The 16,332-nt window shown below is 35.1% G+C and overlaps 2 protein-coding genes across 2 annotated transcripts in view; one reads left to right on the forward strand and one right to left on the reverse strand.

Moving 5' to 3' along the window:
* The window catches only part of LOC145670651 (dynein axonemal heavy chain 1-like), a gene marked incomplete at its 3' end in the record, with an annotated part of 1,762,390 nt that overhangs the window by 482,159 nt on the left and 1,263,899 nt on the right, over positions 1 to 16,332 (forward strand).
* The window catches only part of LOC145669481 (thyrotropin-releasing hormone receptor-like), a 181,077-nt gene continuing 166,552 nt past the window's right edge, over positions 1,808 to 16,332 (reverse strand). The window contains exons 3-4 of the mRNA XM_081737656.1: positions 12,076 to 12,181; positions 1,808 to 2,594 (exon numbers count right to left, since the gene is read on the reverse strand). Of these exons, the coding sequence (XP_081593782.1) occupies positions 2,381 to 2,594; positions 12,076 to 12,181 (320 nt within the window). The 3' untranslated portion in view covers positions 1,808 to 2,380. The remainder of the gene's footprint in view (positions 2,595 to 12,075; positions 12,182 to 16,332) is intronic.

Genomic DNA, 16,332 nt, shown 5'->3' on the forward strand with positions numbered 1-16,332 from the left:
GCGAGTCGATAGGCGATAAAGATTCATAAACTTTCAGCCGGAGTATGACACAAAACACATTCAATGTAGGGAAATCTCGTTGCAACTGTACCAAATCGTGGGGATTTGCTGACCCCCAGATGCGAACATTGTGAGTGTTCACATTGCCACTTAAGAGGCCTCACCCCGGCGAAATTAAAATACCGCCAATTTTACAATAATTATGTGATATCTTCAAATAGTTAAAAGATAATCGAAATGTGGAAAAAGAGCGCCCTAGACAATATTATTTTACACGAGATACCGTTATCACGACTCACTTATCTGCTTTCGATTTCCAGCCATTTAGAAAATCGGCATTTATTTTCGCGTTTCTAAACGTCTGAATACGGAAAGCCTCAAGATGACTTGTGATAACGGTATCTCATGTAAAATGATATTGTCTAGGGCGCTCTTGTTCCACATTTCGATTATCTTTTATCTATTTGAAGATATCACATAATTACTGTAAAATTATCGGTATTTTAATTTCGCCGGTATGAGGTCTCTTAAGTGAAATGTCGATTAACCACTGACGACGCGATCCACAAAATCTACATCGCCATGTAGCAACATTTCATTGCAAAGTTGGCAAGTAAACCGTAGTTTCTAGGCCAGCGTTTCCTAACCTTTTACAACTTGCGGCACACTATGGGTGTAACTTGAATTCTCGCGGCACACTCATAGATATTATTATTATTATTTGCAAATATAAAATACCGTGGTATTTTTTTCTGTGATTACCAATCTTTTCACAGAGATGAAAGCTCGATCACTGGTTTTCCCATATGCTAATTCATTATGCTTATTTTTTTATTCTAATTTTAAAATAGAAAACAATTGCAATGAAATATAGGACTCAGAGTTTTAGAAATACGCTTTCTTTTTCGAAAACTGTATCCAACCTTTCACTAAGAACGAAGATCACTAAATAACAAACGAACAAACAAATGTCTTGTACTTTTAACTTTGCTGTTTTAACCAAAACCAGTGCATATTATTGCTATCACACAGCTCGCGATGCGTCGTGAAAACAGCTGTTGAACAAAATGTTGTTCTGTCATTCACATGCGAATGAGTGTTTTACGGACGTTAACTTGACGCGTACCGTACAAGTGCTTCCATTTCTTAGTGTTAGTATGACTCTCAATTGAAGCGTAACATAGCAGCTAACCGTGGAAATGTGTACGAGCCAAAATACTGTCTGCTAGACAGTAATAGATGTAGAATAATATGTTACAATTACAGTGATTTTTTCCATGGTAGAAATTCATAGTAATGTGAAATACAAAAATATACATTTTTTCCTGTCTTGCAATTTGGTTCCTATAGAATTAATAATTTTGTTTCGATTTCCTCGCGGCACACCAGCGGTCTATTCGCGGCACACCGGTTGGGAAACGCTGTTCTAAGCTTTCGAGCTTCTAGCAACTGAAAACGAAAAGGACGTAGTTGCATTACGTCTCCTTAAAATTCTTTAAAACCTTATAAACGTTTGCACTACAACTATAGATTCAGTCTTTGCAAAATGTAAAACACCAAAGGCCTTCTACTCACTAGTCGCCATCTTTGCTACTAGCGCTTTCTAACGGCAGGCAGAGGAAACAGTGCATGCGCATGAGTGCGTGCAAAACTATTTGAGTTGCTCTTTCAGTTGATGTACTATTTAAACTGCAATAAAGACTATAAAGCCTTTAAAAGCCCGATATTCATTTTGAAACACCCTGTATTGTACTACTTGTGGTGATACATAAGTCTGTCAAATCGAACAATTTACAGATAATTGTAAATATTTCAACACTTTCTCGCATATACAACAAAATACCTGTTAATAATGCAGAATACTTATGTAACTGTGGTGATGAAAACCATTTATAAATGCAAATAAATATACTCAGGATTTTATCCAAAGATAACGTGTCACAGGAAGGTCACGTTAAACACATAAATATTTGTTTATATTACAATTAGTTATAGATTACATTTATTTTTAACAAAAAAGGTAAAAGTTTTGTATCACATCCTGTAGTAACTTAGTCACAAAAAATTTTCTCAATATTCACAGTTTATATCACATAATTAGCGCGGAATTCTCACTGTTTCACAAAGTTTTAATTACATTGGAAGTTTCTAACTTGTTAAATACAGTAGGAATGACTTTGTTAATTCAAGAACAGTAAAATGTTTTGTATTGAAAGTTCTTACAAAGTTATAACTTGTTTTCTGTATACTCAAAGAATGGGAATTGGAAAAAAGCTTACAGTTGGATTAATATTCCGACTGAAGTCAGTAGAAACTTTCGTCGTCTTTCTCACAGCGTCTAATAATGTGTTTCGGATGTGCTGTGAAATGTCACCTCGTCCTAGAAGGTAAAAGGAACAAACTTTTTGATTTTCTTCCTCATGAGCTGCCATAAACATCGTCGAAACGTTGCTCCGCACGTGGAATACAGAAGGAAGTTAATGCTGAAGTTTGTGTAGTAAAGGAGCATGGAGAACTGTTGCATGTACCACACACTAGCTGGAGGGTAGTCACCACGCAGAGAGAAGATAAAGATGTATAGTCGAATCACATAGCTGAAAAACATAACAAAAAATCAATAAATCAATGGACTTCCTTATTAGAAAGAATTTTATCGTATTTATAATACAAAACATATCAGACTGTGAGTACCGCTTATTCCTAATAGTACACAGTAAACCTAGTAGCTGTCGCTATCTGTATTACCTGCCTGCTTGATTGTAAAAACAGTAAAAAGTAATGTGTTAAAACAACACAAAATTGCTGTTTGCAATGAGCAAAACTTTACATAGTATATTTGACATTTACGCTAAGTAACAAGTAACGTAATATGTCTTGATGTAATCGGTCACGAAAATAGTTTTGTAAGCCTATGAATTATCTGACAACAGTTACATGAGTAGCAGTTTTGCCATCTGTTGTTCTTATCTGTTTCTTTTATCTGCTAGGATATAGGACCAACAGATGGCAGCAAAGCTATTTTCGTGACAGATTACAGCAATACCTATTACGTTACTTGTTACTTGGGATAAATTCCAAATACTACGTAAAGATTTGTTCATTGCAAACAATATAATTCAATGCAAATTCTCACTGACAATTATTTGTTACTTCTGATATGCTCGGAAGGTGGTGTCGTTGGTATCAGATTGACACACAAGTAACACACTAAACTGGTAGTCATTTTGTGTTCTTTTAACACCTTGTTTTTTGCTGTGAATAAATCCCGGTAGCGTGCATACAATTTGCAGAATTAAAGCTATTGTGATGGTTCAATATCAACTTAAATCCTACAGTTTGATTTTTTTTCTAAGTAACTAAAATGCCAGTTCTTTTTATGGAGGACAGTGAAAAGTATTTGAACCTTCACCGTTTTAGGATAGATATTTCAATAGAAGCGTAATGATGTAAACTGATTAGATATTCTATTTTGGGCATAAACGTTGAACCTTCCTTCCCATTCAGGGCACGCTCTTTAATCGACGTGGGATGATAAAAGCCCAGCTTGATCTAGGTACTATGCTCCAAAAATAACTTCAAACGGGATGGCCGTTGTCCTGACCTTGAAACTACAGATTCGCCTAGGGTAAATTTTAATAAATTTCTGCTTACCGATATAATATATATTTATAATTCTTTGCGGAAACAAGTACAAAATATGGTGAATGACATTTTTTTATCCACAACTGCTGATGCTACAAGCATTTGATGTAATTTGTCCGATAGCTTGGTCCATTGAGACAGGCAGCGTCAAGTTGGAACACGTTCTGGTTTGTCAGTCAGCGTCCAGAGCCGCTAGAGTGAGTTTTTTTTTTACGTTGTACAACACGTGAACATAAAGTTCTGTTTCATGTTGCAAAAAATGCCAAAGAAACTCATAAAATGTTGAAATTAGTATATGGCGATAATGCTGTAACACTGTTTACATGTGGTATGAGCGATTTAAAAGCGGAAATGAGCAGGTAGAAGATGAGCACCGTTCAGAAGATCCATTAACCCCAAAAACAGACGGCAACGTGCAAAAACTGACAAAAATTGTTCTTTCAAACACCCGAATAACTATTGGAGAACTTACTGAAGAACTTACCATCTCGTACGCGTCCATGCAAAGCATTTTAACTGATACTTTGCAAATGAGGAAAGTGAATACAAAATTCGTTCCCTGACTTTTGACTTATGAAGAGGAGTTTTGGCCGAAAAATACTCATGTCTGGTTGTTTCTACGTTTTCAAAGGTATTAAAAGAAACAGCAATATATTTTTAAGAGTTTAAATATGCATGGTTTCAATTTTACATCCTTTATTTTTTTTAACTTTTAATATATTTTATTGTCTATGCATATTCAAAAGTTTAAAGCAGTAGTGGGACACCGTTATCAGAAACCTAAATATCTGAGCGAGATTTTATTTATTTATTTTTGTATTTTTAATTTGCCAAATTTTCAATGTTATTTACTGTTGGTTCGTTATTTTGGAAAATTCAAAATAGTAGTATGCAAAAGTTAGCACACAGGTTTAAAATTTGATAATAGAAAATTTTTTATGTTATAAATCCTGAAGTCATAAAATTATCTTTCTTTCTCAATGTATTAAAGAAAATTAAAAGAAGGTAGTTGGTGTGCCTGGTGAAGGGTTTGAACACGTGATTCCATTTTTGGGACCTTTAATTTATAAATTATTAATACTTTTAGTTGTATTAATAATTAAAAACTAATAAGTTTTTAATTATTATAATTAGCAATGTATTAACTACCAAGTTCACTATGACTGATGTTGGTCTAATCACGGTGACTGGTTTCTGTTCTCCCAACTTAGTCTTGCAATGTGTTCACTAGGCTACAAATATACATTTCACTGATAAACTTTATTTGTACTTCAGTGAAATGCAACAAGTGACCATAGAGAAAGTGCTTACTTAGCTGCCGGCAATTTGCATGCTAATGAACACATGGTTTCGTATTTGCTCATTGTCAAATTTATACCGTACTCTGTGTTCGGTTCCATCAACCGTTTCATTTCGTTTTCATTTTGTTTGCAAGTAACAAATTGTCAGGCTATGAGGTTGCAGGAATAGACGTCAGTCTTCAGCTAGTTTACAAAGTTGTAGAAAATACGAGAAAATAGTTGCTCATTAGTAGAGTTGACCTCTAGTTGAAAGAGTATATGTTAGTTGCCGGACGAATATCTTGCAACATGTATGTTTTCTTCGTTAATGAACTTTCTTGTGTTTGCGCATTGCTGGTGTATTTATTAAAATTAAACATTCAATTCTTTTTTCAACATGGATGCTACATGAGACATAGTTATGCATTATAACTGGAATTCAAACCATCAGGAGACATTCAATGCTCTCCAACCGTGAAACAAACCCCGAGACCAAGTTCACTACAAAAGCGTATGAATAATCCTTGAGTGTAAGTAATATCTTATCAACATAGGAAATAAAATTGTCAAATTAAATTAATGTACGCGTCATAATTTTTCAATCACATGTAAATCCCCGTGGGGAGAGGGCTACTTACTATTGACGTGTTATATTCTATCACCATTTATTTCCATTTACAACCTGTAATTTTTTGGTTGTAGTGCAGATTCTTTGATTTCAACTAAAAGTTTTTAGGGCTACGGTTGTTCAGTAAGGGAGCGTTCACCTCTTGTGTATGGGGTCTCTTGGTTCGATCTCAGCTCACGCGAAGTGAACTTTGTGGTGGACAAACACAGTGTGTGAGAGTTTTCTCGGGGTTCTCCCGTTTCCTTCCACTTTCTTCATTCCACCATTTCATTCATTTCCCATCATCACCGTCCCTTTATCCTAACCGGCATACACGTGGGACGTAACACTCAAAAATTTCATTTTCAACTAACGTGTTTTATTCCAACGTTACATCTGAAAACTAGATGTTGCTCATATCATAGACATTTTCAACCTCCTTCCCACTTCTCGCTATATCTGAGTAAGTCCATTTACGAACACAAGCAAAGGACAGAAAGACTCTCAAAGGGAGTGAATTATTATAGTCAAACATATAAATGTAGTATTTTAATGTAGAGAATGTTTTAGTGAGTGTGTGGCAAACTTCGATGAGTAATAGGTGATACCAAATGGAAATATTTTTTCGTATAATTCCATATCCAAGTACGCCTCATTGTGGGTCCACAAGCCTTCGAAGTTGCCAGCTTGCAATAAGTTTTGTCCTTCAGAATAAAGCTAAGCGACTGAAATGTCCATCAACCCGCTATACGCAGCTCCTCTACTGGTTGCCTTTCACAAGGGTATCAATCTTAACATCCTAAAATGTTGAATAGAAAATGACGCCTAAAATGTTGAATAGAAAAATAAAGACAAGTCTTTTGAAAATTTGAATGAAAACTGGCAAATCTACATAAAATTTGGAATCAACCAGTAAAAACAGCACCTTTCTAGCACTTATGGGTTCCGATATCTTATAACGGAACCCCAAAACTGGTCACGAACATATAAACGTGACACTTTAATATGCACAATACTTCCAGCGCATCCCGAAAAACCAGCAGATGTGCACGAACAGTGTTTCCAAACTTAGAATACATGGTAAACGAGCGACACAAGAACAGCAGTTAACACTTTCAGCCCCATTTGTATCTTTTTGATACACAGTGAGGGTTTACTGATGGACCACGTGTATCAAATAGATACACATTGGCTGACAATGTTCATAGCAAACTGTAGTCTGGTCCCGGGGTGAAATTTACTCAAACAGGGTTGGGGCTGAAAGTGTTAAAGAACTATAACAGTATAACACTAACAATTATTGGAATTAACTGGTGGCAATAATAATAGCAAAAAATATAAAATAACGACCACAACAATAACAAGAATACGAAACAGCGGCAATCCGACAACTCTGTATCATCAGAAGATGTTCTTCGTACAGCGCGAGAGATGGCACTGGCAGGGGCGCGGTGGTCCGTGGTAGAGCGTTCACCTCCGGTGCTTGGAGTCCCTGGTTCGATCCTAGATCGCGCCGTGTGGACTTTATGGTGGACAAACATCGTGCTAGTGGGTTTCCTCGGGGTTCTCCCATTTCCTCCCACTTTCTTCACTCCACCATTTCACTCATTTCTCATCATCACCGTCTCCGTTAGCCTAACCGGCATAATCGTGGGACGTAAAACTTAAAGATTTCATTTCTTATGGCAGTGGCAAAATTTCAGGGGTGAGGGTTGACGATCGGGACATACCTTCGCGTTCTATTGGGTGGTGAAATTGGTAAATCTAAGTAAAGCTTCACGACTTATTGCGATCACAATAACTTCGTGTATAAGATTGATGTTGTCAGGCTTTACTTTGATTTATTAATTGATTTAAGTATATCATGGGTACCTCAGCGCCAAGGCTATTTATATCCGTCATGTACGGTACCTTTTGATTTTAAAACGCTCTAGCCGAAAAGTTGCGGAAAAGTCTGAGTTCAGTACTGATTTATCTTTTCGTGACAATTATCTGACGGAATGTGAGTCCTTTTGTCTCATATTTATTAAACAACTGGACTATTTCAACCACTGTTTCTGCCTTCTAACTGTATATTTGCTTTCTTGTGTTGTTCTGGCGTGTTTTCCCGTTTAAATGTGTGTTATTGAGGGAGGTGTTCTAAAAATGTTGGTAATATATTTTGTTAATATGGCCAAATCACGAACATGTAATCCACAAACGTATACCAGCATGCGCCATATGGATAGGTTTAATGCTGTTTTTTAAGTATAATAATTAGAAATGACATGGGAAAAGGAGAAAATACTGTAACGTCATTCTGTGTTTGATCGAAAGTCCTTTCACTTGGAGTATATACACAAGTGGATAGAACATCTAATTTAAAGCAAATTACGGTTTCCTGTATGAAGCTTGGCGGAAGTAACAATGTTTTAGTAGTGAAATAACTGACCTCAAAACTCTCACACATACCATTACTTTATGTTCTAAGGTTGTTTAACAATTGTTTCGAAATCCACTGCAACTTTCACAAGTTTTTGTGCTTCCACCCAGAGCGCTTAATAACGTTGCTTAGTACATTTCGTAGTTGCATTCTGTACGTGATATATAACTAACCGAGGGAATTCGCCAGTGGCAGCGATTATATGACCACCGTTTCCGCTTGTGTGCTTAATCCAGGAAGTAACGAGATCAAGTAGAAATTTGATTTACATAGATTCACTCTATTCACACATACAGTTTATTCGATCCAATTAAGCATTCTATAGATTTTTCCACATTTGCACTTTTTCTACATTATTCTTTACATTACATATCTATATTCTACAGGGGCGGGTCCAGGGGGGCGATCGGGGCGATGGCTCCCCTAGAAGAGGAAACTTTCTTATTTTATATATATAAATAAAACCCATCCCAAAGTTTGGAGCCCTTAAAAGTAGCAGTATGACAACCCATCGGCCTCCCAGAAGTCGGTCCTGGATCCGCCCCTGATATGCTACATCTACGAGGGCAGTCAAAAAAGTTAGTTGTACTGCTTAAGGAAATATAACAAGATAGTATTCTTACAATAACTTTATTTGTATCGTAAAGTTCCATTCACAATCTATTTTTCAACGTAATTACCTACGTTATTTAAGCTTTTGTCGAGGCGTGGAACAAGTTTTTCTATGGCTTCTACAAAGAAATCCCGTCCAATGCCCGACAACCATTCTTGGGCTGCACCTTTCACCTCTTCATTTGAATGATATTGTCGCTTTGAAAGTTCGTGATTCATGGGATTAAACACATGGAGGTCGCGCGGTGAAAGGTCAGGGCTATAAGGATGTTGATCCTAAATTTCCCATCTAAACTTTGTCATAAGTTCGCATTTTTGTTGTGCTGCATGCGGTCTTGCATTATCATGAAGGAGCACAATGCCTTTAGACAGTTTACCTAGCCATCGATTTTTAATTGCCGATAAATTTCAGAGTAGTTACATCTTGTCGCCCACAAAAAACGAATACACGCATTTGCAATTCGGATGCCACTTGCAGCTGTCAGGACATATTTACGACTGATTATGAGAACACTTCCAGTTGCCTCGTGAAAGTCGTTACGTCATACGATACAGCTACATGTCTGCAGTGTTGTCACACAGCTTTCATCAAACTAGCCTTTGACCGAAAATATTTACGAAGGAGTGCAATTAACTTTCTGGCTGACCTACGTATATCGTTTAACCTGCCTATACAGCACCGAATCTATGTGAATTCTACAATTTAAAGTAGAATCCGAGCTCTGTAAGCCGCTTACATTTTAATGTTCTCTCAGCGAGAATCTAACCTAGGACCATGTAGATCAAAGGTGCACCCACTAGCCAGTAGACCAGAGGAAAAGGATTATATATGTATGAATAGAACAGTTTGCAAGTCTAATAATAGTAGAGCAATTTAGTAACTGAAGTATTAGAATTGTCAATTAAAGAAGTGACAAATCCATATAACATGTTTGCTTGGTATTAATAAAAATAAATATCAATCTTATCTAAAAGAGATTTTGAATTGGATGAAGATGAAACATCTCAAGTGCAGAAATCACAGAAGATTTTCCTCTTGTATTTTGTAAAGTGCAAAAAAGGAAGAAAATGTAAAGAAAATCTTAAAATCGTCTGCTGTTGTTTTATTTTCTCACGTATCACGTTTGTTGTGTGTTTGCAAGACAGAGAAAAAGACGGGAAACGTTATTTTGTAGTAAACAGTGACAGGGCTTCGAGATGTAGCGTTCTCTAAAATGATGTGGTGAAAAACTATTAGATTCCTGTTTCATAGTAAATTGAGTCTGTCAATTGCAGATTTTCTTATAATATTTTTCATGTTTCAGGAAATACAAATATTTAAAAATGTCTCAGTGAAATCTTACGATAGTTCATTTTCTAACTTGTCACTACTCAAAATTTTAATATTTATTGTAGACGTTTTTCTGAGGTGAGAATAATAACATTTCCTTTAGGCATTGTCTGTGTAGAAATTGTCTATGTTAATGATTATTCTTGGGAAAAAACATCTGTTCGTGGTTCTCTAAATATTTGGTAGATAAAGTTGTTGAAGCAAGACTTCTAGAAACAAACAAAATATGTTCTTATTGTTAAATCAGTGATCTCTCGATTAGCGTAACGCATCTATTAACCGTTTTAATTTTTATTACCTGTATAAAGGCATTAAAGTAGTGTCTTCATTATTCGATTAAAAAGTAAAAATAAAGCTTTTTACTTCAATTTTTTAAAGTCTAGTGGCATTGTAGAACACGTTACGTATAATTTCACACCTTCCTACGTCGAGACATAGGGTGTGAGTATTTCATAACTTTAAAAAATATATTTGTTTTGTTATGCTTATCTTTTGGCGGGCATACTTTTGCACTTAGAAGATTGAAATTTTGTGCACACATTTAGTACACCCAGTGCCGTAACTTAGATTCTTTTCTGGAGGGGCAAGCATTAATACGTATATTTGAGGCCCCTAGAAAAAATTGTTTTTCTAATTCTTCGGCCCCCTCTTTCCATATTTCTCTTACTCTTTATGGGACCCCAGAGCCTGTGGGCCATCCCTCACGTCAAGGTCTGCGGGGCCGTTAGTTACGCCCCAGGGCTTGTTCCATAGATGTCAAATTAATTAAGGGAACAATATTGACAAATCTCAAAGCCATAAAAATAAATAATATTTCTAGGGCCCCTAATTAGTAAACATATTACTGAAATGGGCCTACGGTTCATTTTGTTTTATTTATCTTTTGTGTGCTGTTTTGTTTATGTAATGTAATCAACCTGTTTGATGCTTCATTTATAATTTCGTGTTTTTATCATATACGGAGTAAGAAAATTTTGTCTTAATATGGGCCCCCCTCGAACACCGGTTAGCTTCTTTGGGGGGCAGTTGCCTCCCCTGTTCCCCCACAAGTTACGGCTCTGAGTGCACCCCTGAATATTTTTCAGATTTTTTTCAGATCTCTGCATTAGAACGGGAGGTGTCCAGAGGGGCAAAAGGATAAGAAAAGACAGGGACTTTCTTTTTTTTTTTTTAACACAAAGTCCTTTTCTTTACAATTTTCCCGAGTCAGATACATGATGTAGAAATGCGAATGGTACCGTCTGAAAGGTGTTCTATTCTGAAGAAAATGATGGAAAACCATGATCCTAGGATAAATAGGGATGTCTCAGGAATTTTTTATATTACACCCGATTCTTTTGGAGTAATTTGGAACATAGAAATGAAATGAAATTTTGAGTTTTACGTCCCACGATTATGCCAGTTAGGCTAAAGGAGACGGTGATAATGAGTAATTAATGAAATGGTGGAATGAAGAAAGTGGGAGGAAACGGGAGAACCCCGAGAAAACTCACGCACACGGTGTTTGTCCACCACAAAGTTCACTTGGCGGGAGCAGGGTTTGAACCCGAGAATTTGGAACATTGTTGTGCTCATTGGTAAATATTTTCCCCGCTCTTACTATTCAAGATAGAAGCTTGAAATTTTGTACACACAATTAATATACCCCTTAGTATTTTTTAGTTGATTTTGAGATCTATGCGTTAACATAGCCGGGTTCAGAGAGGCTCAATTTTTTTTAATCCCAATTTTTCTCAAAATTTCCGATAAGAAAATATGACAAGATAGGAAAATATGAATGGCACCAGTTGAAGGGTTGCTCTATTGTGAAGAAAATGAGGTACAAACCATGATCCTATGAAAAATAGGAATGATGCTATAGCTGCTTGACTTAGAGTCTATAATTTACCTTTAAAAAAGCCAGAATTTAAAAGCATTAATTTTTGCCTATTCTCAGACAGACTTTTTCTTTTACATTTATTTTTACCTTTTCTTCCTACACCTTCGTAACACTTTGATATGAAAAAACAGATCTAAATTGGTCAAAGAAAATTCCTCTTGGTATCTTTTAGATTTATCTACGAGTGAGAATAGAGCTTTTTAGAGAGATATGGGTGACAAAGTTTTTTTTTAAGATAATGCTGTATATAATTACTAAGCTTTAATTACTTCTATATAAAAGAAATAATCTAATGTTATTTACCTTGGAAGGTTGAGCAGTATAAACACGGTAGAAATAAGAAGCAACATTTTGGTAATGTTGTGTTGAGTTCTTGTTGACACCAGACTTGTACTCGATGAGCGAACATCTGGAATACAGATACAGAATCAAATTAATATTATAAGATTATTATTTACACAAACAGAGCAAGACAGAGAAAAATACTCAGTGTACTTAAAAATTAATAAAAAATCAAGAACGATATAACAGTTTAATATAATAACTAACTGACTATAGTTTTCTGGGGCCACAGTCGCTCAGTGCACGAGTGATCATCTTTGGCCCCTGATTTGAATCCTAGCTCGCGCCATATGGGCATTGTGGTGGGTAAATTCCATGTACGTGTATGGAGTTCTTATCTTCAGGTTCTCAAGGGTTCTATCTTTCTTTGGAATTGGTTCATTCGGCTATTTCATCCGTTATCATCATAACAGTTTTCCTTAGTCTTGACGGCTAACCGTGGGACATTAAAACGAAATAATAATAATAATAATAATAATAATAATAATAATAATAATAATAATAATAATAATAATAATAATAATAATAATAATAATAATAATAATAATAATAATAATGAGGGGTTAATTTGTAGAAACAAAAATGTAATATTCATTATGTACAATGTTTACTCAATCTAGTCATGTTTACTATTTTTTTTAACTGCTTGAGATAATGTTTTATAATATACAGGGCGTTTCAAAACAACACCGACAACGTTTGGGAGGTGATTCCTGACACCAAGATAAGACAAAAAGTATAGAGCAACTTCGATGCACAAATGCTTCCTTTCAAAGTTATAGGCTACAGAAAACATGCAAAAAATAAACTTAAAAGGTCCATAGCTCAAAACTATGGGACCTACCGTAATCGGGTCAAGACTTCACTTAGGAACTAATATGTGCGCTATCCAAAAATACGTGTTTCAGAATCCTGTGGTATTTCTGTAACAATTTTTTAGAGGAAGTTTGACTACGGGCATATAATCTGAAGTACTCACCAACTACCCCAATAAAAACATGTTGTGGAAGTACTACAGGATTCTGAAACTTGGATACTTGGTTATGGCACATACTAGTTCCTAAGTGAAGTTTCGGCCCGACTATGGTGGGTTCCACAGCTTTGAAGCTGTGGACCTGTAAAATTCATTTTTTCGTGTTTTCGGCAGCGTATAACTCCAAAAGAAAGCCTTTGTGCACCCAGGTTGGTCTATACTTTCTGTCTTATCTTGGTGTCAGGAATCACTCCGAAACGTTGTCGGTGTTGTTTTGAAACACCCTGTATTCACATATTTTGATTCTACTTGAAGTCTATTTTATCTTTTTTTTATTTTTACTTTAAAAAAGTGTATTACATATTGTACACAGTTGATGCAAAGCATACAATTTTCATCAAACTTAATATCTTGGTTGATCTTGACTACAGGGTGAAAGTCATTTCCCATAGGCAATGTCCCCAACAGATATTCCAATGAAACTTATATAATATGTTAAAACGGAAGAACCATATTAGCTTGGCAAAGGACAAACAGGGGCGTGGGAATTGAATTTGAAATTAACATTATCTTCTATGCGAAAGGCACAAAAATAAACATAACGGATTTTTAAAACACAATGTTTCGCCTTATATTGTGTACGGCTATAGTACTTAGTAAGATCTTTAAAATGAGCCTACACTCGCCTTGGGAAAGTGTACCATAAGCGAGCTATGGTCAATCAAAGTTGTATCATGTTGATATTTTAAACGTGAAAACCCAATAAGATGGACCTTATCACTTAAGAAAGATAGTCGAGTTGATCACTTCAAAAGTGAAATAAAATACCGCTTATCTCGTACGTACACAGTCAGCGCAGCTGGACTGCATGCCAAAGATCTTGGGATCAAATTCAGACTACTCTCGAATTTCCCCAAAATCATGTTGTATGACCTGTGATATCTCGTGACCGTAGGTGAGAGTTAGATTGACTTTTAGATTGGGTGTTAGGTAGAACAACCCACATTATGCTTTATTTTGTGTTTAATTATGCTTTATTTTTTCAAATTATGCTTTATTATGCTTTATTCTTAATTTCAATCATTGTTTTACATTAATCGTGTATAATGTATAATATTTACTATACATTAAATATTCTAAATATCTTGATCTATTTATTATTATTTTATGCAACCAGTTTCTTTCAGATTTAATGGACTTCCTAGTTAATGCACTGCAAAGAGATATGCTTTACTTGAGTCAGTATTTTCTATCATTTGTGTGCGCCTTAAAGGTACATATATACAGAAAGGGAAAGTAAAAGAGACCACCAAAATGTACAGAAAGTGTTCAAGTTCAACAATATAGAGTGGGGTTCTTATGTACTACTCATTGATGGCGGAATGTTTTCTTCATCTTTTCCTTTTCCTTTTCTCCACATCAAACAATTATACCGAAAAGGTTACAGAAATAAAAATAAGCTTTTCATTGTTGCATTATTTTCTCAATTACATAAGATGCATTGTAAATATTGTTTTTTTTTTTTAAATATATTAATACAGTATGTTAAACTTGCACTTAAAGAGAATATTTCAAGAATTATGCTGTATATTTTAAATTATGCTTTATGCTTTATTTCTTAAAATTATGCTTTATTATGCTTTTAATTTTTTTTCTTCTGGACTCTTAGACAACCACAACCATGTTCAAGGTACCAAGCATATGTTTAAAATGCTATTATGCTTTTTATGCTTTTGGGTTGCCCTAGTGTTAGGTAACGGTTAGGTGGGTAGAACACAGAACAACATGAGGAATAGAATGAGTTTTGAATGTGTAGAAAACCTGCACATTAATGTATCCTTTTTTTGTAAAATTAATATCAATCAATATTTACATTTTCAACATAAAAGGTTAAATGAGGAAACATAAAGGATTAAAAGGTTAAATATGTCAAATTCATTAGCGGACAATAGCTCACGTATCAAATGTGGTGGTATTTGACACTTGACATGTAATTAATGGAAATGAAATTGAATTGATGAAACAAACAAAATCTTTGGTTGTAAAAGACTTCTTTTTATTACTACATTACTAATTTCTTTTGTTTGTATAACACAGAAAACAGTTCATATTGAAAATAATTGAAGTACAAACATTATATTTTGATTGATCATGAGTCGTCAATAGTACATTTCCCCAAAGCGAGTGTACGTTTATTTTAAAGGTCTTACTAAGTACTGATGAAATGTATAATAAAAACACAAACATTGTGGTTGTTAAAAACGTTGCGCCTATTTCTGCACTTTTCGCGTAGACGATAATGTTAATTCTTAATTCAAATTTCCCGCCTCTGCCTTTTCCCCAATTAATATGGTTGTATGTATCAACTCACGTAGTACTTAAACAAGTTTCATTAGATTTTCTGCTGGGGATATGACTGTGGAAAATTAGCTTTATCCTTACCATGGTGATATATCTTGACAGAATGTAAGATGATACTAGATTTTGAGCAAACTTAGAATGCTGATATATTGATGTTGAGCCTCAAATTTAAGAGGATAACTTGTCATAACGACAAAACTTCACAAATATTAGCATTATCACAAATCTAACCAAATTTAGGATGGTGATAGAACTGACCAGACTTAGAATTATGACAAACTTCGACCAAACTTATAATAATCACATATCTTGACCAAACAGAATGGTGATAGATCTTGGCCAAACTTACCATGATTATACATCTTGACCGAAATTAGAATACTGATAGATCTTGACCAAACATAGGATTACGGTAGATTTTGTTTAAACTTAGCCAGATTATAGATTTTGACCAAACTTAGCACGGCGATAGAACTTGACCAAACTTAGAATAATGATAAGTATTGACCAAACTTAGCATGATGACAAATCTTGACCAAACTCAGCATTATTGTAGACCTTGACCAAACTTATAAAAAAAGGACATGAACATGTTAACCGGACATCCGAATCAAACTTAGTCCATTCGATAAACATAAGAAAGATATTCATGTACAAAACATTAGGTGCCATGGTCAACGGAGTAAGACCCTGGGGCCCATTTATGCTCTTATTATATAGAAAATCTAGACTCGCAGTGAAATTGCTATTGCATCAATACTGTTCATTGGAGAGTCATGGTTTATGGTTCATTCTCTTCATCATGAAATAAGCGTTCCTGAGGTGCTATGTATTGGGACCCATAATGTACTTTAACAGGGAAAATTGGGAGAATGTCGGGAAAA

This window comes from Thermobia domestica, chromosome 14 (assembly GCF_964235325.1).
Source record: "Thermobia domestica chromosome 14, izTheDome1.hap1.1, whole genome shotgun sequence".
Classification (NCBI taxonomy): Eukaryota; Metazoa; Arthropoda; class Insecta; order Zygentoma; family Lepismatidae; genus Thermobia; species Thermobia domestica.